This window comes from Eschrichtius robustus, chromosome 19 (assembly GCF_028021215.1).
Source record: "Eschrichtius robustus isolate mEscRob2 chromosome 19, mEscRob2.pri, whole genome shotgun sequence".
In the NCBI taxonomy this organism is placed as follows: Eukaryota; Metazoa; Chordata; class Mammalia; order Artiodactyla; family Eschrichtiidae; genus Eschrichtius; species Eschrichtius robustus.
This window is the reverse complement of record NC_090842.1, coordinates 20,256,140-20,279,636: the sequence shown is the minus strand read 5'-3', so window position 1 is coordinate 20,279,636 and position 23,497 is coordinate 20,256,140. Positions and strand designations below refer to the sequence as shown.

At 46.5% G+C, this 23,497-nt stretch overlaps 1 protein-coding gene across 1 annotated transcript in view; it reads right to left on the bottom strand.

Moving 5' to 3' along the window:
• The window catches only part of CMTM4 (CKLF like MARVEL transmembrane domain containing 4), a 61,422-nt gene extending 55,678 nt beyond the window's left edge, over positions 1 to 5,744 (bottom strand). Inside the window, exon 1 of the mRNA XM_068529411.1 lies at positions 5,388 to 5,744. Coding sequence (XP_068385512.1) covers positions 5,388 to 5,573 — 186 coding nt within the window. The 5' untranslated portion in view covers positions 5,574 to 5,744. The remainder of the gene's footprint in view (positions 1 to 5,387) is intronic.
• Between the last annotated feature and the right edge of the window lie 17,753 nt (positions 5,745 to 23,497).

The following is a 23,497-nucleotide window of genomic DNA, read 5'->3' as shown; positions in this document are numbered from 1 at the left end:
CAAGTTTTTGACCAGGAAGACAACTCCCAAAGATAACAATCTGCCCAAGGGAAAATGGGACTGTTTTATAAGAAGCCACCTTAAGGTAGAAGTGAAAATCCAACACAGTGAAACTACTTCACCAGCCATTCTCTGCACACCCTTGCCCTGCTTCTGTACAGCCCAAGAAAGCCAGAAAGGTGAGGGAAGTGCTCACCAGCATGGGATGAAAAACTGACACAGTTTCCATCAAATAAAAGATACGTTATCACCCAACCCTGAAATGCAAACGCTCACATTTGTCTTTGAGTTACCTAAGAAAGCACCTGTCAAACATTAACCCTTTAGTTCTTACAATTCCTAAAATGCTCAGTCATTACCACTCACATTCTACTACTGAGGAAGCCAAGAAACAATGGGGTTAAGAGATTTCAAGGAGATCAGCAGAGCTAAAATTTGAATTTAAACATCACCTATTACCCAACTTTGTTTAAAAAATAGTCCTAAACAAATGCAATGCAATGTCAGAAGGTCAATCAGGCGTGGGAGGGGCTCAAGAAAGGGATCCAGAGACTTCCCTGGTGGTCCAGTGGTTAAGACTCCGAACTCCCACTGCGGGGGACTCAGGTTCGATCCCTGGTCGGGGAACTAAGATCCCACATGCCACGGGGCGCAGCCAAAAAATAAAATAAAAGTGATGTAGACAAAAAAGAAAAAAAAAGAGAAAGGGATCCGAAGCAAAAGAGCTCCTTGAGAGGTGTTTTCGGAACTTAAAAGCTAATTCTGCTCTTGGCTCTTTTGAGAAGGCCCATCCCCTCAAGGCGGAAAGTGGCAGGTCTGCTAGGTGAGGAGCAGGACACCACACAGGAACTGCACGCCTAGGAACAGCGCAATGGCCACTGAGAAATCAAAACCCTTGTTAAGTCACGTAACAAGCACGTAAAAGTCACCTAAAAGTCACCAGGCAACAAAGACCTCAGAAATGTCCTTGGACTCAAGGTCTCCTCTGCTCTGTGGAACAACTCAAAATGATGTGTTCAGGAGGCAGGAAAGAGCACACCACCCGGGTTCAAATCCCAGCTCCACCAACCACTAGCCACGTGACCTTAAACGAGTCACGACCTCGGTGCCTGTAACTTTCTCATCCATAAAATAAAGGTGATAACAGTAGAGTAAGCACTCATTAATGATGCCTGCTGCTGTGATTCAGAAAGTTGTCCCGTCTAGGTCCTGTCCTCTTCTGACACTGTCCTAACATCATGGTATAAGCGATAGTATGCCCCATCCCTATCCCAAGAGCAAAATTCGGCTTTCAAGCAAGTGCTTTGGAAAAAAATCTAAACAAAACAATAAACAAAAGGCCCACATTAACTATTCATTAAATGATGTCTGAGAGCTAAAAACCAATAAGCGCTCCCAGAATCCACATTCAAAAGAAAGAAGAAGGTATTTAAATCAATAGTTTAAACCTACTCTTTTCCTACAAAAAGTACATTTATATTGTTTGAAATAACCACAGGAGATACTCTCCCCAACTAAGAAATAGGTATGGGGCTTCCCTGGTGGCGCAGTGGTTGAGAATCTGCCTGCTAATGCAGGAGACACGGGTTTGAGCACTGGTCTGGGAAGATCCCACATGCCGCGAAGCAACTGGGCCCGTGAGCCACAGCTGCTGAGCCTGTGCGTCTGGAGCCTGTGCCCCGCAACGGGAGGGGCCGCGATAGTGAAAGGCCCGCGCACTGCGATGAAGAGTGGCCCCCGCTTACCACAACTAGATAAAGCCCTCACACGAAACGAAGACCCAACACAGCCAAAAATAAAAATAAAATAAATAAAGTAGCTATAAACTAAAAAAAAAAAAAGAAATAGGTATGAGTTTCATTTTTAAAACATATAATCTAGGACTTCCCTGGTGGCGCAGTGGTTAAGAATCCGCCTGCCAATGCAGGGGACACGGGTTCGAGCCCACATGCCTCGGGGCAACTAAGCCTGTGCGCCACAACTACTGAGCCTGCGCCCTAGAGCCCACGAGCCACAACTACTGAAGCCTGTGCGCCTAGAGCCCGTGCTCCGCAACAAGAGAAGCCACCACAGTGAGAAGCCCGTGCACTGCAACGAAGAGTAGCCCCGGGGGCTCGCCACAACTAGAGAAAGGCCACGCGCAGCAACGAAGATCCAACGCAGCCAAAAATAAATTAATTAAAAAAAAGATATAATCTATGAAAATGCACTGATTAATTTCCATAATATTTCAGATTAGTTTTACTATCAAATAGCATTCCATTTAAAATATCGATGTAACTTTTAAATCACTAGGACGTAAACTGTCTTTAATTCAAATATGTAATTATAATTTTGGGGTGGCATTTTCACCAAGTTTCTTTAAAGGCAGGAAGTATTACTTAGCAACAGTGACAGCTAACGTTTTATTACACGCTAACTAAGCACCTAATAAACTAGGTGCTAATTTCTACATACTACCTCGTTCTCTTAATCCTTTGAGAGAGATATAGGCTCATTTTACAGAAAAACCTCAGCCTTGAGGTTGACTATTTACAGTTCTGATAGAGAACTGATTGCTAGTACTGTGTAAGGTTTTAACACTAAAATGATACGGAAAGGTAAGTCTCAAACCTTAATGTGCACGAGAATCTCCCAGAGGATCTTGCTAAACTGCAGATTATGATTCAGAAAGTCTGGGGTGAGGTCTCTGATTCTGCACTTCTAACAAGCTCTCAGGTGCTGGCAATGCTGCGGACCACACTTGGAGCAAGGACCTGCAGGTGGCGACAGGCCACAGACCACAAAAAATGTCTCTAAAAACTAAAACCAAAACAAGTCAAATGTTTTCCCAAAAACCACAGAATTAGAATTTATATTAGACATATTTCTTGATGGGATTCTGAGCTTTGTAACATCTTAGAAATATCTTCAGGGACTTCCCTGGCGGTGCAGTGGACAGGACTCCATGCTTCCGAGGCAGGGGGCATGGGTTTGATCCCTGGTCGGAGAACTAAGATGCCCCACGCCACGGCCAAAAACAAAAAGAAATATCTTCGTAAGGACTCTTGTTTTCTTTTCCAGTTTAAGTTGAGAGTCCAATATCTTTAAGTTTTGTGGCGGTTTTTCCCCCTAAAAAACCTGATTTTTTTTTTAACAAGGCTGAAAAGCTAAATGCATGGAACTGTTTCACGTTGCCATACCCTTCAAGCAGGTCCCCATCTTTCACTCACCCACACATAACATAACCTCTCGCTGTTTAAATTCTAGAGATTAGACAAAAGACAAGAGTTAGGCGAGATTTTAGGGGCTGGGCCCCAAAGTTCTTCCAGATGAAAAGTAAAGCTCTACAAAAAAAAAAAAAAAAATAGCACCTTACGAAAAGGCAGTGATAAATACCACTGGCTTCCATTTCTGGCTTTAGGTGACAAAATTCCAGCAATGAGGTGATATCTAACATTTTATATAAACTACTGGATTTCATTCTTTTACCAGATCTTTTGAGTGGCAAGCTCTATGTACTTTCAAAAGTCCAGAGTAAACAAAACAAGGTACTTAACAAGGCCCTAAATTCCACCTGGGCCCACATTCCCTCCCATCCTGCTCTTTTATTCACTTCTGATTATCAGTGCTGTACTCAAGCATCAGCTAGCTGCCTATTTTTAAAGGCAGTTATACACCTCCCCCACTCCTCCATTCACTTTGCTAACAGCAATGCCTAACTACTGAACAAATATATCTCTTGGAACATTCCACTTTACCAGATAAGGTCAGTTTAAAATTCTAGAGAGGAATAACCTGCTCCGTTTGTCTTTCCTGAGAGCCCTTCAAAAATACCCTCCTGCAATCAGCAGAACAAGCCTTTCACCCCAGAGAGAGAGAAAACAGTCTATGATTCCGCAATTTACAAACACTGAGACCTTTATTTAAAGGATATCCACACATTAAATGATTCCCAAGGAACCTTGAGCTATGTACTCAAGTAAGCACAAGAAGACCAATGCTTGGAAGAAACAAAATGCACATACATTGCAGCTCTGTGCAATGGCTTCTCTAGCTGAGAAGTCTATAAAGTTTTGCTGCCAGGCCTCAGAGAAAGGCCTACCTGTGTCAGGGGATATCGGGACACAGTTTTTTCCGAACTGGAGTATGCTCTATCCACAGCAGAGCTAAGTAACAAACCAAAGAGGCCTGTTAGAAAACCACAAAAGAGGGGCAGAGGGGACAGGCCCCTGCCCTGAACACCCTGAAAGCTAAAAATAAGAATTCTGAGAAATGAGCTCTACCATAGACAAGCCCAAAAGAAAGTTCTCTGTTTCTGTTACCTCCAAAACTGGCTGCTCTCCCATAGTGATTTAACTCTGGGTACCAACTGGGCAATGCTAGCCACTGTGCTGGGGCGGAGGATTCAGGGATGCCGGTTCTATCTTCTGGGCTAATTAGAAGGAATCAAAACCTCTGCAGCAGGGACTTCCCTGGTGGCCAGTGGTTAAGAATCCGCCTGCCAATGCAGGGGACACTGGTTCGAGCCCTGGTCCAGTAAGATCCCACGTGCCGTAGAGCAACTAAGCCCGTGCGCCACAACTACTGAGCCTGCACTCTAGAGCCCGGGAGCCACAACTATCGAGCCCACGTGCCACAACTACTGAAGCCCGAGTGCCTGGAGCCCGTGCTCCGCAACAAGAGAAGCCACCGCAATGAGAAGCCCGTGAACGGCAACAAAGAGTAGCTCCCACTCGCCGCAACTAGAGAAAGCCCCCGTGCAGCAACGAAGACCCAATGCAGCCATAAATAAATAAATAAATAACAAAAAACAAACAAAACCTCTGCAGCATAAACTGGAGACTCTGGGCAGATCTGGGCTCCCCCAATGCATCTAGACTACATGCCTACATTCAACATTTATTTGAGCGTCTACTATATGCCCAGCACTCTGCTGGGCGCCGGGGAAAAAACCGAGCCACAGTCCCCAGTGGTGGAAGCCGAGACAAACGAGGACCATCCGGAGGAGTGGAGGATGTGCGGGCCCAGAAAACCTAACACAAGTTGCTATGACCAGCAGTACCCAGGGGAAAGCATGACCCCCGCCGGGTTTCGCGCACCACCAAACCCAACAGTGAAAGAGGCTCGCGACAGCGAAGGCTGGAGTGGACACGAAGGCCCGGGGGCAGGTGTTCAGGTAGAAGGCGCACACCTGAGGCGGCAGGGCTGGGGAATGCAGAGTCCCCAGGGGAGGCGGGAGGGCGGCACGGGGACCCAGAGAAGGAGAGGGAGCGCAAGGACTGGGGCCATGGGAAGCGAGTGCGCGGTGGAGGCCGGCCGGGCCTGCGCCCCCTGAAGCGGGAGCAGGGAGAGAAGGCGCGCGGCTAGGCCGCCCGCCGGCACCTGGGGCCCCGCCCGGCACCTACCACTTGGGCGACCTTGAGGCAGCCGAACGCACCGCGCAGGTAGTCCGGGTCGCAGCGCAGGCCAGCCAGCCCGCGGCGCTGGCTCACCGGCTCGGTGGTGGGCTGGTACGGACTGCTGGCGCCCGAGATCATGGAGGTGCTCGAGGCCTCGCCCTCGAAGCCGTCCAGCTCCTCGCCGCTCCGCATGCTGCCGCCCGGCCCGGGCCGCCTTGCGCGGCTGGCCTCCGGCGCCCGGAGCTAGCGGGCTCAGCGGGGCCGCCGCATTGCCGCCGCCGCCGCCGACTAACTGCCCTCACCACCACCGCCGCCGCCGCCTCTGCGCCCGCCGCCCGGCTGCGGCCGCGGCTCGGTCCGCTCGGGCTCGGCTCCCGCCGTCTCGGCAGCGGAAAGGGAGGGAGGCGGGAGCGGGCGGAGAGGGAAGGAGGCGGGAGCCGGCGCGGCCAGCCGGGAGGGGGCGGAGCGAGCGCCCGCCCGCCGGCCGCTCGGCGGCGCTCCGCGGCTCCCGCGGGTGGAGGTGGCTGCCCGCGCTGCGGGGCCTCCGGAGGGCGGGGCGGGGCGCCAGGGCCTCTGGCTCCGCCCTCACCTGAGTGCGCGCGGGGGTCGGGGCCGCGGCTGCGCGCCAGGCGATCGCGGCAAGGGAGGGCCAAGGTCCGGGAAAGAGGGGTAGTGGGGAGCAGGGAGAATGGGGGCTGACGGAGGGTCGAGGCGGACCTAGGGGTCACGGAGCTGCTTTCCCAGGGTGCTGCTTCCGTTTCTTCCCTGGAGGAAGTGGGGTCCTCTTCAGGTAGGCCAGGGGACTTACCGGTGAAGACCAAGATGTGCTGTGCGACCCCCGTGCTGGGAACAGTACGGGGCCCAGGGTGGGCCTGACTTGGACTGTTTGACAAGAGGGGGCTAAGTGTCTGGGCTCCCACACTGGGCAACAAACCAGTACCGAGGTCAGGGACTGAGCGGGACAGGGGTGAGAAGTCGGGGTGAGTGAGGTCGCTTAGTACTGGGTCTGTAAGACAGACACTCGGCAATATTTGTGAATAACTCCCAGTGTACGCTCTGGATTCACCGGCCTGACCGAGAATGGGAGCTAGCCCACAGGAGACCCTCGGTGACTAACATTAGTTTCCTCTCTTAGCTGAAAAGGTTTTGCGATGTCTGTCTAATCACCAAGGCAGGTTAAACACAGATTTTTGCACTGAAGGGCATTAATTAGGGACCAATTTGCAATTCAAGTGTGAAGGATAATTTTAAGCTTAAGTAAAACACCGACTTTCTAAGAATTGTCCCTTTGGTATTGAACTCTTCCACACCACAAATATCTAGAGCTTACCATGCTTTAGACACTGAGGAAGGCACTTGAAAGTGTTATTCCCATTTTACAGAAGACCAGACTAAGGTTTCAGACTGGTAGTCCCAGGCCACACAATTGGTGGGCAGAGCCCACTCACTTCCAAATTTTTTCCCTACACAGTGTTGCCTAGTATATAATTCAGATGGGCTTGTGAACTTGTGAAGTGAGAAGCAGTAAATGTCATAACTCAGGAGATCTCAATTTAAAGGGCTCTCACCTTTTGGTTACCAAAGATGGGAACGACACTAACTCTAACACTCCATTCAGCCCACAAATATTTATTGGGCACTTATATGCTAAAGGATATGCTAGGACCTGGAGGTTGCCAATGAAAGATAAGTTGAATGGTTGGATGCAGGCTCTGGCCTCTGCTTTCTCCCCAAATCCCAGTGAAATGACAGTTACAGGGACATTTTTTAAGGGCATAAAACCACAGGGACAAAGAATGGGAAAGGAGACAATGGCAACAAAATGTTGGAAGCAGAAAAGCAAATGGGCAAGTGGTAACTAACTTAGCAGATCCAAGAAAGCTAAACCCTAAGTTGACACAGGGGAAGGCTGAAACGCAACCTAGGTCATATCACAGGAAAAAAGGCTCAGGAATGGGCAGCACCAAGCACATCTAGAAGTGGGGGGTGAAAGCAGGAATTTAAAAAAAAAAAAAAAAGACCAAATGAAAGTCTTTTTAAGAAGCAAATGGGGAGGGCTTCCCTGGTGGTGCAGTGGTTAAGAATCCGCCTGCCAATGCACTCAACAGGTTCGAGCCCTGGTCTGGGAAGATCCCACATGCTGCGGAGCAACTAAGCCTGTGAGCCACAAATATTGAGCCTGCACTCTACAGCCCGCGAGCCACAACTACGGAGCCCACGTACCACACAAGAGAAGCCACCGCAATGAGAAGCCTGCACACTGCAACAAGAGTAGCCCCTGCTCACTGCAACTAGAGAAAGCCCGCGTGCAGCAACGAAGACCCAAGGCAGCCAAAAATAAATAAATTAATTAATTAAATTAAAAAAAAAAAAAAGAAGCAAATGGATCCCTGGATCCCCACCCATGACCATCCCCCAAGACTGGAATCTTTTTCTCTGGAGAAGGTAAAACAGAGGGCCCCTTAGCTAGGGATCACTAGGCACAGTTGAGGGCAGGAGTACCATACTAAAAATTATATATATTTACGTGTGTGTGTCCTTGGATACTAAATAAAATGAAAGCAAAAAAATTTTAATTCAATATAAGAGTTAAAGAAAACCTCACAGGAAATAGAACCAAAAGACAAAGAGATGGAAAATGAGAGAAAAGATAAGAAAATTAGAGGTATAGTCCAAGAGAATAATAGAATAACACTCTAATAAAGTTAGAACAGAGAATATGGAGGGAAGAAAACAAAAAATAATAATTAAAAAAAAAATTCAGTAACACTTTCCAGAACCAAAGGACATGAGTTCTGGATTTAAAAGACCCACCAGTGGCCAGCACAATGAATGAACATGAACCAGCACCAGGTACACCAGACGACTGGGGGCAAAGAGAAGATCCTCAAGGTTCCAGAGAAGAACAGAGCACATTTCATTATAAAGGATCAGGAATCAGAAAGGCAACAGACTTTTCCACAGCAGCTTTGGGAATGGAGTAAACCATTCTACATCCTGAGGAAAAATGATCCCCACTTAGAAGTCTGGTTCCAGCTGGAGTATCAATCGGGTATGAGGACTGATGAAAGACTCTTTGGGACATGCAAAGACTCCCTCTGTCTCTTCTTAGGAGGCTGCTGGAGGAGGACACCACCAGAACAAGGATTTAAACCAAGGAAGCAGAGGACCTGGGAGCCAGGAAAGGGTGAGAGAGAGAGATGATAAGGGTCCTATGGTGAAGGGGACAGAGGCCCCTGTGCAGCAGGGCTGGGGGTTAACCAGCCCAGATTGGAGCAGCCAGAGCTTCGAGAGACATCTTCAAGATGAAATTAAGAATGTGTTTAAATACACAGAAAAGAAAGATTCATAGTTTCTGGAAAGTTTTGAGATAAATTAGTGATAAATGCATAGAAAATTAAGCAAATATTCATAGATGAACTGCAGGAAATAAAATGATATATAGAAAAGAAGTAAGTATGCTAAATCACATGTGAATAACATTTGCATACTTATAACAATGTAAACAATGAGTGCGGATCTAACCAAAAGTACCTGACCATATTACGAGGAAAGGATAGAGGGACAGGATGTGTGCATGTATGATAGGGAGAAGGGGAAGGTGGGCAAGAGACCTGAATACTCATCATCCATCATGGGAGATCAGTAGATGCTTAAAACTGAAAACTCAACAGGAAGCAGTATATGCATGTTAATTAAAAATATAAAGGTAAAGGGACTTCCCTGGCGGTTCAATGGTTAAGACTCTGTGCTTCCAGTGCAGGGGGCACGGGTTCGATCCCTGGTCGAGGAACTAAGATCCCACATGCCACGTGGCGAGGCAAAAAAAAAAAAAAAAAAATATATATATATATATATATATATATATATATATATATATGTGTAAATATAAAAATAATTGGTTAAAAGTTAAAAAATGTCAATTCTGGGGAGCAGGATATGTAATGGGGGTTATAGGCCTTGTAGAACTATTTGATTCTCTCAACTATGTGCGCATATAATTTTAATAAAAGCTAAATTTAAAATGATTTTTTTAAAAAAGGAATTTGAGAGTCAGATATAGTCCCTGCCAGCACAGACATGGAGACCAAGCATTGAAACCAGTAAATACAACAGAGCATGTGCTGAGTATTGTTCATGGTGGTATGGGAATTTCCAGGAAGGATTTCATTGAGTCTGTGGGTCAGAATTTCCGCTGAGGTCTGAAATAGGAAGAGCAGTTAGCAAGGCAAAGAGATGGTAAGGGTTGGTAGACGAGCATTCCCGGAAGAGGGAACAACATGTGCAAAGGCCAAGAGATAAGCAAGAAAGCAAAGCACAGTGAAGAGGCTCGAGTGCAGAATTCAAGGGTGAAAGGTGGCCTTGGGTGTCCCTGCAGGGCCTCAGGGACCATATGAGAGGGTAGATTCTGGACTGAAGCGTGTTAAGCAGGAGAGTGGCCCAGTGAGGCCTCCTTTTAGAATGCTCTCTTTGGCTTCATCGAAGGAGGTAGATTGAGTGGAAGCAAGATTGGAGGCTCCTCTCCAGTACTTGTTAACTGTTGCCTGTTCCTGGACACTAGCCTACGTTTATTTTTAGTTCTGGGGACAGACTCGAAATGTTTACTTCTAGTTTTTAACAGAAGTTCACAGACTTCAACGGGTGTTATTGGGAATCCCACATTAATAGAGTAGATAAAACTTGGTATTGTGCCTTCCTCAAGTGTTCAGTCGTAATACAGCAAGAGTCTGTGGCTATAGCTGTGCCTCCAGGTGTCTACAAGTGAAGACAAAATGAGGATGATAAATGACAGAGAAGTGGGTAGCCCTCAGGTCCCTGGCTTCCAGGGTCTGGTCCACATATCCAGGGCTGACTCAAGGAAACCAGACTCAGACAAGACTGATGAAGAAACCAGATGCTACTTTGTTCATTGTTGCCAGTGGATAGGCTCTGCCAGCAACCATAATGCTGATTCTTATCTCAGTTCCTTAACTCATCCTGAAAAAAAACTGCTCAGAGTATAGCATCCTTAGATACACGCTATGCCCCAGTATATGCCACTTCACCTACATCGAGCCTGGCCTCTTCCCAAGTCTCTCAGCCTCTCATTTAGCCGAAGGGCAACCACCTCCAAGCCTGGGGGATGATTCCCCACTCTAGCCCTCCTCCCCAAGCACACTGATTCCATAAAGCATTGGTCCTACAAGGACTTTAGAATCTGAATTCCATGAAGGGCTGGGAGCAAAACACCTTCCCAAACTGGGGTCCCTGCGTGTTCTGTCCCTGGAGGCGGTGCCTGATAACGGTGAGGAGGGAAGAGGTTCCAGTTTCACTTTGTTTCTTACTGAGGCCCCTCCCCAGGGCACCCATTAGTGTTGGGGGTAGGGCTGCTTTTCCTGTAACTTCAATTAAGCAATAGCGCTCATCTACTACTTTTAATAAGCTCAGTAATTAGGAGGTCCCTAGAGACTCCTACTTCAAACACAAAAATATAGACAGCGGTAGTTAAGGAGAACATCGCAAGCATAAAGCATGCAGTGGGAAAACTGAGTTTATCACGAACAGCTATCAATGTTAAGCATGGACCAAACATCCAAGAAAATCATGTTTAATGTTTCAAGACTAACAGCTTGGTCTGAAATGATTCTCTACCTTTAAAGGGCCTTTTAAAGAAAGGTACTGGTATAAACTCCTAATGTCTGAGGACTGTAGTCAAAGATGTGAAAAACAACAATCTCTTTCTGTGTTTGAAAGGAGCAAATGTCCCTCTCCTCCTCCCGCAGTGTTCCCACGAGCCTGGAGGGAGGGGCCGGGCCTGGGCAGATTCCAGGCGGGAGCGGTTCAGGGGTTAGAGTTAACTGCTGCTTCTGAAAGAACTTGTCCCTTCAGCCGGAAAAATGCTCTCCAAGTCATCTCTAAAAATAGTGCTTGCCGGGATTTTCCAGTTTGACATTCCTTCGGTTCCTATGACCAAGGACAACCCCGGGCCAAACCATCCGCGCCCCTTATCGGGGCCTCCAGTGGAATCCCACCCTCCGTGGGACCCCAGTTTGTTGTTCCCGCTGCCTCCAAACCCTGCTGGCACTTGATTCAGGGGAAGATTCGCCTGCTCAGCAGCTGCCTGGCTTCTCCCTGGCTGCCCTCCTCCGCCTTCTCTTCCCAGGGCAGGGGATGGGGAATGGTTTTCTGGGGAAGAAGGCAGAAAGTGTGGCTACAAGGGAATGTGGACACTGCCTACACTCACCTCCGATACCCGTGGCCATGCCGGCCTGGGCTGGCTAAACTAGCCTGTGAGCCTCTGGGAGCTGCCCAGGTAGCCAGGAGGCAACGTACATACACCAAACATTTGCTGATGGCCCACCCCCCTGTGCCAGGCACTGAGCCACATCCTGGGACCTCAAGGCTCTCTGAAAAGAACTGTGGAACTGTAGCAGACATGCTTGCTTCTCTCTGCCTAGCACCATCTGCTGCTTTTAATAACAGCAGCCCTCCTTGTTCTGGGGCTGCTCCTCTTCTACTCCAACACCTGCCTTCCTCCTCCCAAGTGATGCCCACCTAGGAAGAGTCGGCACCTGACCCAAGAATGACCAATCTTGGTTCTCTTCCACCCTAGATTGGCTCAGGGTGGGCACGGGACCCAAGCTGAGCTAATGAGAATCCTACCCTGGGTTTCTTCTCTCTAGAATACTGGCATCTGCAAACTTTAATGTGCATAGGAATCACTCAAGGGGTAGATTTTCAGGACCTCCCCCAAGAGTCTGATGCTTAGGCCTCAGGTGGGGAACAGGAATCTGCTGCTGCAATATTTACAGGACTACAAGGCCAGTACAATTGCCCAGGGTGGAAGAGGCCAGGGAAAGCTTCGACGAGCTAAACTAGGTCTTGAAGGCTAAGTAGGAGTTTACCCAACAGCATGTGATCCTGCCAACTGCTTCTGCCTTCTTGTGACAGTCCCCTTGCATGGCATGGATGGCCCCAGACACTCCAGATTTTCCTCCCACCTCTCTGGTTGCTCTTTTCAGTCATTTTTATGGGCTTAGCCCCTAGAGTTCAGTGTTCCTCAGGGTGCTATCTTCATCCCCTTTCCCATGACCTTTCTCCCCCTAGACATCACCCTTGGGTGTCCTGAATTCCATTAGGCCAGAACATAACTCATACTCTTACCTGCTGTTCCCCCTCCCACAGTAAAAACATCCATTCCTTTATAAGGCCAAGAGGAGGAGGAGGAGGGAAGAGGAGGCAAAGGAGGCGGCGGTACTTTTATCATGCTTTCTACGTGCCAGAACCTGATCTACTTGGTTTTCACATACTAACGCATTTAATCCTCAAAACAGCCCAGTGTGGAGGGCTAACTCCTGCATATCAGGAACACCTTCCTGAGTTCCCAGGCTGGGTCAGGTGCTCCTGCCCTGGCTTCCATGGCCCCTTGTATCAAAGTGTTTATTACACTCTGTTATGACTCACTGTTTACCCATCAGTCTCAGACCATGAGCTCTGAGAGGGCAAAGGCCTCATTTATCTCTGTTGTACCCTCTGCGCCTGGCTCAGGACCAGAAAACGGGGTAGACATGCAAGGAAGCATTTGTGCAACACAGGATTGTATTCACTGGCTGTATGGCCTCAGACAAGTTGTGAACATCTGTGGGCCTCAGTTTCCTCATCTGTAAATTGTAAAGGGTTTAGAATTGTGTCTGAGACAAAGTAGACACTCAGCAAATGTTTACTCATTATTGTTGCCATTATTCTCAACAAGCAAGGCAGGGCAAAGCATTCTGGAAAAAGGACCCAGCCTAAGCAAAGGTCCTGATGGAAAGGCTTGAGAGGTTCAGAAAGAGGTGAGCAGTCTGGGTTCTTGCTCAGGCAGAAAGGGGTTAGAAGGCATGTGAAGGCAGGGGCAGGGACAGATTCTGAAGGCCCCTGTAGTCAGGGGAGCCATCAGGGCTGCACTATGCTCTTTAAGCAGGGTGCTGACATGATTGAATTTGGGTGAAAGTAAAGTGCAGATGAATAATTCAAAGTCTTATCTCCACTGTATCAAATGGGTAGTAGAGACTGTTGTCTTGAAAAATGTACAGAGCCCTTTATTTTTAATTTTAAAATTTATTTATTTATTTTTGGCTGTGTTGGGTCTTTGTTGCTGTGTGCGGGCTTTCCCTAGTTGCGGCGAGCGGGGGCTACTCTTCGTTGTGGTGCGTGGGCTTCTCATTGCGGTGGCTTCTCTTGTTGTGGAGTATGGGCTCTAGGTGCGTGGGCTTCAGTAGTTGTGGCGCATGGGCTCTAGAGCACAGGCTCAGTAGTTGTGGCACACGGGCTTAGCTGCTCTGCGGCATGTGGGATCTTCCGAGACCAGGGCTTGAACCCATGTCCCCTGCATTGGCAGATGGATCTTAACCACTGTGCCACCAGTGAAGTCCTACAGAGCCCTTTAAAAGAAGAAGAGTCTCAGAGCCCCCAAGAGTGTATCTGTGGATGCCTAGGGGGTCCCCAGACCTATCCAGGGAAAGCCTGGGAGAGCCAGAAAAGCCCCAGGAGTTCAGCAATCTGGTTCTTGGAGGGGGCATGGAGGCCCCCCGGATCAATGGGCACCTGAGCTAAGCCTCAAAAAACAGACAGGACTTAGGTAAGTGATCAGAGTGGGCAGGAAAGCATGATGGTAGGACACACCAAGGGCCAAGTCTGGGAAGCCAGGAGACTAGGGAAGGAAGAATGAAATACAAGCTGAGAAAAACACAAATAAGTCATGACAGTGGAAAGGTTTTAGGAGTTACTGTGAGTGGCCTGAATGTCACACCACCTGGCTCTTCAGTCCATATGCATGGGTAGACTCGAAGGTGGTTGGTTTGTTTTAATTAAACGTATTCATTTGGAAAGTCTCAAAAAAATAGTTGTAAGTGCAGAACGAAGAACTTTTTTCCTCTAAACTATTTGAGAGTAAGTTGCCAACCTAATACTGCATCACCCCAAATACTTTAGTATTTGTGCTTCTGTCCTATCATCCTAAAGGAGGATGTTCTCCTCCTTTACCAGAATACGACCATCAAAACCCAGAAGTTATTCATGTTGCATTACTACCATCTAACCACTGGATCCCATTCAAGTTTTGCCAAATGTCCCTGTGTCTTTGTAAGAAAATGATCCCATTGAGAATCACATGTTACCTTTAGTTGTCATGCTTCTTTAGTCTCCTTCAGATTGGAAGAGGTCCTCACACTTGCCTTGACTTTCACGACCTTCACACTTTGGAAGCTTACAGCCAATTATCTTGCAGAACATCCCTCAATTTGGCTCGTCTGATGTTTCCTCACCATTAGATTCCGATTGTACACTTTTGGCAGAAATACCCTACATGTGATGTTGTATTCTTTCTCAGTACAGCCTATCAGGAGGCACAAGATTTCTGTTTGTCCTATTGCTAATGGCATTCACTTTTGGGGATTAGGCTTGTGTCTCCCAGGCTTCTCCACCATTACTCTTTTTTCCCCCTTGTAATGAACAAACCTGGGACAAAGTGAGCAATCAAATAAGTATTGATTGTAATGGATTATAACGCATCAAAGAAATCACATCAACTGAAATTTTGATGAGGCAGGGAATGCTGTTTCTCATTAAACTTTCAATTTATTTCTTTATATCAATATAGACTCACGACTTCTTTTTTTAATGGGTTGTAATCCATTACAATCTTTTTTTTTTTTTTTAATGCTCAGATTGTTCCTCAAATCTGGCCACCGGGCTGCAGTGTTTTTTTGACATGTCTCCATTGTTCTCTGAGCCCTTTCCTACTAACACAGACATTCCAAGCTTATCTTATACTGTCCCTGGCCCAGCCCTGGAATCAGCCATTTCTCCAAGGAGCCCTGATTTATTTTATTGGAGAACGGTACCTAGAAACTGAGTCTAGGCATGAGGTGTGTTCAATGGGCCGTTGCTGCTCCTAGGCCTGAGCTCTCAGCGCAAACAGCTAGGGAATATATGTATATAAACACACAGTTATACATGCACATATTTACATCTACATATTTTTTCTGTGTGTGTGTACTGAAAATCATGAGTTCACACTGATACCTCCAACTCCAATTCAACATTCCAGTTTTCTCTCTCTCCATTCTTTGTAACTCCCTTCTCTGGCAGTGAGAAACCTGGCTATTGTCTTTCATATGGTAATTTGCTTGATCAATGCCTCTGTATTAATCCCTTTTCCATCTCCACCATCACCCCATCCCTGCACAGATGCCCTCCTACCACATGACCCCAAACTGGGCCACCCGTCTCTTATGGAGGCTCTCTTCACCCAACTCAGGTTCTGACACCCCCTCTGGATGCCTTCCTCAGCCCACCCAGGCTGATAGCCTGAGTCAGGTCAGCCCTCCATGGGTTTGCTCTCTTCACCCGACTTGGGTTCTGACACCCTGTGTCCCCCCCAAACTCCTGCCCTGCACAGGAAGCTGCCCTCTTCACCCTGCTTGGGTTAACACTCCATGCCAGGCCATTCCCTCATCCCTACCCATAGTTGGGATTCTCTTCACCCAGCTCAGTTTCCAAAAACCAGCTCTGGGTCACCACAGCTCCCCACCCCACTCCAACCTATCATGTTCTGCCCACCTAAAGGGTTTAGGGCCAAATCGGTGGGGAAGAGGAAGAGCAGCACAAAGACCTCGTTTTTTAATTTGGGCAGAGAAGCTGACTGTGGTGTCAGGGACAGCAGTTGGCTTGTCTGTTGCTCCCGGAAGACTACAAGCCCTGCAGGGGAGGACCCATCTGGTTCACCTATCACCAGCATACTGAATGTCACCCACTCCTGCCCACAGTTCCTTGGAAGAGGACAGTGGTTGCTGAGGAGAGGCAGGGAGGAGGCCACATACCTCAACCACGTATTCGGAGGCCCACACATGCAGATAGTGGAGAGCTGCCTTGTCCAAGCAATCAGGCAGTTGCCCAGGTGATGGAGTTTATGGTGCGCTGAAAGCCTGTCTGCCCTAAAATAGCTCTCTTGCTCACAGTCTAAACTAGCAATTTATTTCTTCAGATTTAAGACCTGGTGTTCAGCACTCCCCGGGCTGGGGAAGGGTATGCAGATTAGGTAGCAGAAGGCAGGGAAGGAGCAGCAATGACACTTGGATTCTCAGTCCCAACTCTGCTCCTTTCTGTGTGACCATTATAAGTAATTTCCCTCCCTGGCCTTATTTCCCCATCTTGAAAGTGGCGATTTCTAAGATCCTTTCAAACACTAAGGTCTGTCTCTCACACAATTAGTTCCGGGTTGGTTCAGTTTCAGGGCTGTCTGCACACCAGGCACTGTGCCGTGCACCCATCTCAATGCATCCAGCCTCCTTGTGAGGTAGGTGAGATTGTCCTCACCACTTTCCAGATGAAGATGCTAGGATTCAGAGGTTAAGTTACTTATTTGTCACCCAAGTCCGCTAGACTCGAGGTTCTCAGCTGAGACAGCCCAGGCGTCCGGGCTGGAACTGTGGGCAATGGTTTTCCCTTTTATGTTAGAGCAGTTCTAGTTCAGCTCAACGCCAGAAACTCTTCTGGTTCCAAGTGTGGGCAGACTGGCTGGTTTGAAGCTGTGTTTGGTGATGCCTCCCTTAAGGACCCGGAGCCAGCAGCAGGGCGGTGTTTGCTGGCCTCCTTTGTGTCTAGGCCCAAGCCACCCATGGGAGTCACTGGAGAAACCTGCTCCCAGGGGCAAAACCTCCTAGGGGTTGTCCTAGTTATGGCAAACCCACCAATTTACAGAAAGCTGATTTCCCCTGGGGTAGCGAGAGGGAAGAGAAGGTGGGGACAGGAGAGAGGATACTGAGAGGCTATACACAAAGATCACCAGAGTCCAAATTCCAAGAGTCATGAAAACATGGACCTTGACCAAGCCTTAGAAGCCCTGCATGTGGATGTTCTCAAACGGCACTCTGTGGAACCTAGAGGATGTCCACAGTCACAGTCGGCTGGGAAAGCCCACACTTGAGCCTTTCTGAAGACCCACACCTACCCAGTCACCCATAAAACAAATCAAAACAAAAACCTGTTTCATTTAGTTAAAACTTGAGTCTTCTAATCCTTCTTAACCACCTGTATGATATGCCCAGAACACACTTTGGGAAGCCTAGATTTAGGCTTCCACAAATGCAAAGAGGAATGTCAACAGCAAGGCTGCTGGAGAGGGGCAGAGCCTGCCCAGAACCAGGGGGTGTGCTGTTGGCCCAGCTACAAAGCAAAGCCTTGCAGTTTGCCCACCTCCTGTAGCTCTGCTGTAAGAGAGAACAGATCCTCTCAGATGGGTCTTCAGGGCGCAAAGCCACCTAACATTAATTGGAACCTCTGAAATACCTTCTCAACATGCACATATCATCTGTATACGCAGTTTAAACAATTACAGTGTTTAGTTTCCCATGTACTCCAAAGTCTAATTCCAGGCTAGCATTTGTTAGATGATTGAGTAGGTCAAAAATGGATTCACAGTAAAATGGCACCAAATATTTTAAATATCAAGGACAGATGTACCATGCCACGGGCTGCTGACAGATGTACAAAGCACCCCACTCTTTAAAATAAATAACTGCCTGAAAATGGGACATAGTTAAAATCATTAAATTTTTCCCCAAATGAAATTTAAGATCTTATAATCTGAAGTTCATATCTTGCTTGTCTAGAACTTTAAAATAGTTCCATGAAGAAGCTGATTGGGTGAGGTGGGTTTGCGGGGAGGCAGGGTGAGGAAGACAGTGGAGGCTGATGATCATTTAGGAATGTTAACTCAGTTCTACACAAAAAAGTTCAATTATATGTTCTAGGAAAACATCATACAATCAAATACCTCGTATCACTCTTGAGATTTATCTTGAGTTGATGAAAACAATCAAGATGGAATACAAAGTTAAACGTTCACATTACTGGAAAAAATTGTAACTTTACCCACATAGGAATTTCTTAACAAGATCAGAAACACTTGACAGGTTAGGCTCCTCTTGTCTGAAATGCTGCCCAAGGATGGGGAACAGACGTCATGACCTCTCAACCCTCCCACACAGAACCCTGGTCCCCAGTGATCTGGTGACCACCCCACGCCCCATTCCTAGCCTCTCAAACCCCTGCTATCTCAGCACAGTGTCTCCTCTCCCTTCAAGCTGTTGAGTCCCTCAGAGCCCAGGGAGAGAGTTCTGGGCTGTCTCAACTTCGGCCTGGCTCTCTGCACCAGTGGGGGGCAATGTCCACCCAAAGTGGGAGTTTTGGCTTCTTCCTCCTGCTCCCAACAACACTGCCACAGGCCTGTCATCTCCGTCTCCTCCTAGTCAGAACTCACCATCTGCGCCTCATCAACCAAGTCAGAAAGAGCATCCAGACAGCACTCTGCATCCTCGTGGCTATCTGCAGGCCTTTACAGGGTAAGGAATACAGTATTAAGTAACAAGCACCGTCCTTGCCTCCAGAATTCAGGGCTCAGGCATGGGATCCCATGGGAACTGCACCAGGTGAATGGTTACAGGATGGATATCCATCCCTCCAACCTCTATTTTCTTTAGAGATGAGATGGTATTTAGACCACTAACTGTGAAATGCCACAAATGGAAAGGGCAGATTCTACAGGGGTACAAATGGGGTTGCTGGGACTTCCCTGGTGGTGCAGTGGTTAAGAGTCTGCCTGCCAATGCAGGGGACATGGGTTCGAACCCTGGTCTGGGAAGATCCCACACGCCATGGAGCAATTGAGCCCGTGTACCACAACTGCTGAGCCTGCGCTCTGGAGCCCGTGAGCCACAACTACTGAGGCCCACATGCCTGGAGGCCGTGCTCCGCAGCAAGAGAGGCCACTGCTGTGAGAAGCCCGCGCACCGCAACGGAGAGTAGCCCCCACTCGCCGCAACTAGAGAAAGCCCGCGCACAACAAAGACCCAACGCAGCCAAAAATAAATAATAAATAAATAAATTTATTTAAAACAAACCAAAAAACCAAATGGGGTTGCTGGAATAACATTAACTGAAGAGTTTCCTAGAGGTATTTTTCAGGGTCAACCATCACACTGAAGACCTACCATATGCCAGGCACACGTGCACCTCCTCTAATGTTCACAATGACAGGAAAGAAATTTTATCCCCACTTTACAAAGAAAGGAGGCCTAAGAGAAGTGAAGTTCCCCAATTTTGACTGTTTTCTTGTTCTACTTCTTGATCAATTTCTCATCTGTCTAAACTGTACTTGCCTGATTCAAAAGTAATGAGCCTTCCATAGGTCAGAGAAAGCACCAGGATTGGAACCCACTGGAGCCCATGCCCTCCCCCTTACTTGTACATTCAGGAGTATTTGTACTGATGAAGGTCTACATCTCAGGCCCTGCCAAGAGCCCTTACCACAGATGACCCCCAAAGCCATTCATGCCTTAAGAGGCAGAGATCCTTCGAAGAAGGAGAGTGGCAGGCATCCCAACCTGCCTTTCTCAACAAAGTAACTGACTGCAATCCCGTCCCACTTTGCCTAGGTGATTGTACACCTTCCCTTTGGGTACATTCTCTGCCATTTTTCTCCCGCCTAAGAAGAATGGCTCCTTCATCCCCGACAGAAAGGGGAAAAGGTTGAACAGGAGCACCATGTGTGCTTAAGACCACAGATGAAAACACTTCCAATTGCTTTTATTTCCCCCCATTTGCTTTAAAAATGAGTACAATGAATACGAGCACAGCACCGCTGACTGGGTTCAAATTCTGGCTCTGACCCTGGTAGCTGCCTCGCCTATCCATCTTTAGTTTGCCTCACAGGGTCTTTATAAAGATTAAATCAATTTACATACAACATCTAGAGGAGTCACTGATTCCTCCTTGCTAATAGAGGAGATAGCAATCTCTAATATAAATATTTGCCATGACAATGTTACTGCTAGTATCATCAAATTAAGTAATTCCTAAAGTAAGTATTTATTCACAAAACTTCCTAAACTCAATTTTAAGGCAAAATACAACAAGTTAATAATTTCCACAACTGCTGATAGATAGTACAGAATGATGTGATCTTTATGGAAGGGATTCTGAAAACATCTAGCAAATAGATGTTTTCTAAAAACAGAACTACCATATGACCCAGCAATCCCACTCCTGGGCATATACCCGGAGAAAACCATAATTTGAAAAGATTCATACAGCACTATTTACAATAGCCAAGACGTGGAAGCAACCTAAATGTCCATTGGCAGATAAATGGATAAAGAAGATGTGGTATATATATACAATAGAATACTATTCAGCCATAAAAAAGAATAATGCCATCTACAGCAACGTGGATGGACCTAGAGATTATCATACTAAGCGAAGTAAGCCAGAGAAAGACAAATATATGATATTGCTTACATGTGGGATCTTAAAAAATAATACAAATGAACTTATTTACAAACAGACTCAAAGACACAGAAAACAAACTTATGGTTACCAGGGTGTAAGAGGGGTAGGGAGGGATAAATTGGGAGACTGGGATTGACATATACACATTACTATATATAAAATAGATAAGGATCTACTGTATAGCACAGGGACTCTACTCAATATTCTGTAATGGCCTATATAAGAAAATAATCTAAAAAAAGTGGAATATGTATAACTGATTCACTTTGCTGTACAGCAGAAAGTAACACAACATTGTAAATCAACTATACTCCAATTAAAAAAACAAAGGGGGCTTCCCTGGTGGCGCAGTGGTTGAGAATCTGCCTGCCAATGCAGGGGACACGGGTTCGAGCCCTGCTCTGGGAAGATCCCACATGCCGCAGAGCAACTAGGCCCGTGAGCCACAATTACTGAGCCTGCGCGTCTGGAGCCTGTGCTCCCCAACAAGAGAGGCCGAGATAGTGAGAGGCCCGCGCACCGCGATGAAGAGTGGCCCCCGCTTGCCGCAACTGGAGAAAGCCCTCGCACAGAAACGAAGACCCAACACAGCCATAAATAAATAAATAAATAAATAAAAATTAAAAAAAAAAAAAAGCAACAGTCTTTAAAAAACAAAACAAAACAAAACAAAAAAACAAAGGGAGGACTTCTCTGGTGGTGCAGTGGTTAAGAATCCACCTGCCAACGCAGGGGACATGGGTTCGATCCCTGGTCCGGGAAGATCTCACATGCCGCGGAGCAACTAAGCCCATGTGCCACAACTACCGAGCCTGCGCTGTAGAACCTGTGAGCCACAACTACTGAGCCTGTGTGCCACAACTACTGAAGCCCATGTGCTCTAGGGCCCTCATGCCACAACTACTGAGCCCATGTGCTGCAACTACTGAAGCTCGTGCGCCTAGAACCCATGCTATGCAACGAGAAGCCGCCGCAATAAGACGACACGCACCACAACAAAGAGTAGCCCCTGCTCGCCACAACTAGAGAAGCCCGTGCGCAGCAATGAAGACCCAATGCAGCCAAAAAAAAAAAAACAACAACAAAAAAGGGAGTATTGCAATAAAGGAAGTCACACGAAATTAAAAAACAAAACAAAACAAACTACATTTACCTTTTGACAAGGAAGACCCATGGCTAGGAATTTACCCTGAAGATGCATCTCCACAAATAAAAGCAACACATGCACAAGGTTATTCATTGCAGCATTATGTAAAAACAAAAGACTGGAAATGTCTTAAATGTCTATCTATAAGAGACTGGTTGAATAAACTATGATACATCCACATAATCAAGTACTATGCAGCCATAAACAAGAATACTATACAGCCATAAACAAGAATAATAAACTGAATTGATATATAAAATAACTTTTAGGCAATGTTCAGTGAAAAAGTACATATTGCATGTCCACTGAAAGAGCCTAGATGCAACAGCACCCAGTAACATTAAGCATGCCTACAGTCCAGATCTTGGTTTCTAAATACCAATCCCCACTAAAAGAAACCAGGACTCGCTGGGAAAATGGCTGATTCCAGGTCGGAGGCAGGGGAAATGCAAGGTGAGCCTGGAACATCTTTTTGTGCCAGGAAGTAGGGAAATGCTCAAAGAACAATGGGGGCGAGTCAGAAGGACACAGCTATATCTGTAAGAGTCTAGTATCCAGAATATATAAAGAACTCTTACAATTATGCAGTAAGAGAAATAATTTTAAAGTGGGCAAAGGATATGAATAGACACCTCTCCTAAGAAGCTATGTAAATGGCCAATAACAACATGAAAAGATGCTCAACATCATTAGTCGCTAAGACACCATTTCACTCACTAGGATAGCTATAGTTAAACAAACAAAAAACTCCCAGAAAACAAGTGTTGGCTAAGATATGGAGAAAGAACATTACACATTGCTAGCAGGAACATAAAATGGTTCAGTTGCTATGGAAAAGTCTGGTGATTCTCTGCTAAAATAGAATTATCATATGACCCAGCACTTCCACTTCTAGGTATCTGCCAAAAGAACATATGTTTACACAAAAACTTATATATGAATGTTCACAGCAGCCTCATTCACAATAACAACTGGAAATAACCCAAATATACATCAACAGATGAATGGATAAACTAAATATGGTTTTCCATGCAGTGGGATATTATTCAGCTACAAAAAGAAATGAAGTACTGACACAATGCTACAACATGGATGAACCTAGAAAACATGCTAAATGAAAGAAGCCAGATACAAAAAGGCCATATACTGTATGATTCCACTTATGTAAAATATCCGGAATAGGCAAATCCATAGATAGAAAGATTTGTGGTTGCTAGGAATTGGGGGAGGGAAGAACTGGGACTGACAAATAGGTATGGAGTTTCTTTTTGGGGTGATGGAAATGTTCTGGAATTTGATGGTGGCAATGGGTGCACAACAGAGTGAATATACATACTAAAAACCCCTGAAATGAACATTTTAAAATGATGAATTTTATATTGTGAATTGTATCTCAATAAAAGGGAAAAAAAGGACACAACTGGTTGAAGAGGCTCCCACTCATCAAATCTGGAGCAATTTGACCATCAAAAAGAATGAGTTATTAGATTATAACACTTTGAATTAAAAAAACAAAACTGTAAATTCACAGTGAAAACAACTACCCAAAAAGGGTAGAGGAAAGAAAACTCTTCTTTATAGATGAATGCCAGCTAATACATGTAGGGGAATGATGGGATAAGAAAACTACCATTTAAGAACTCCTAATGTGGTAACTGAT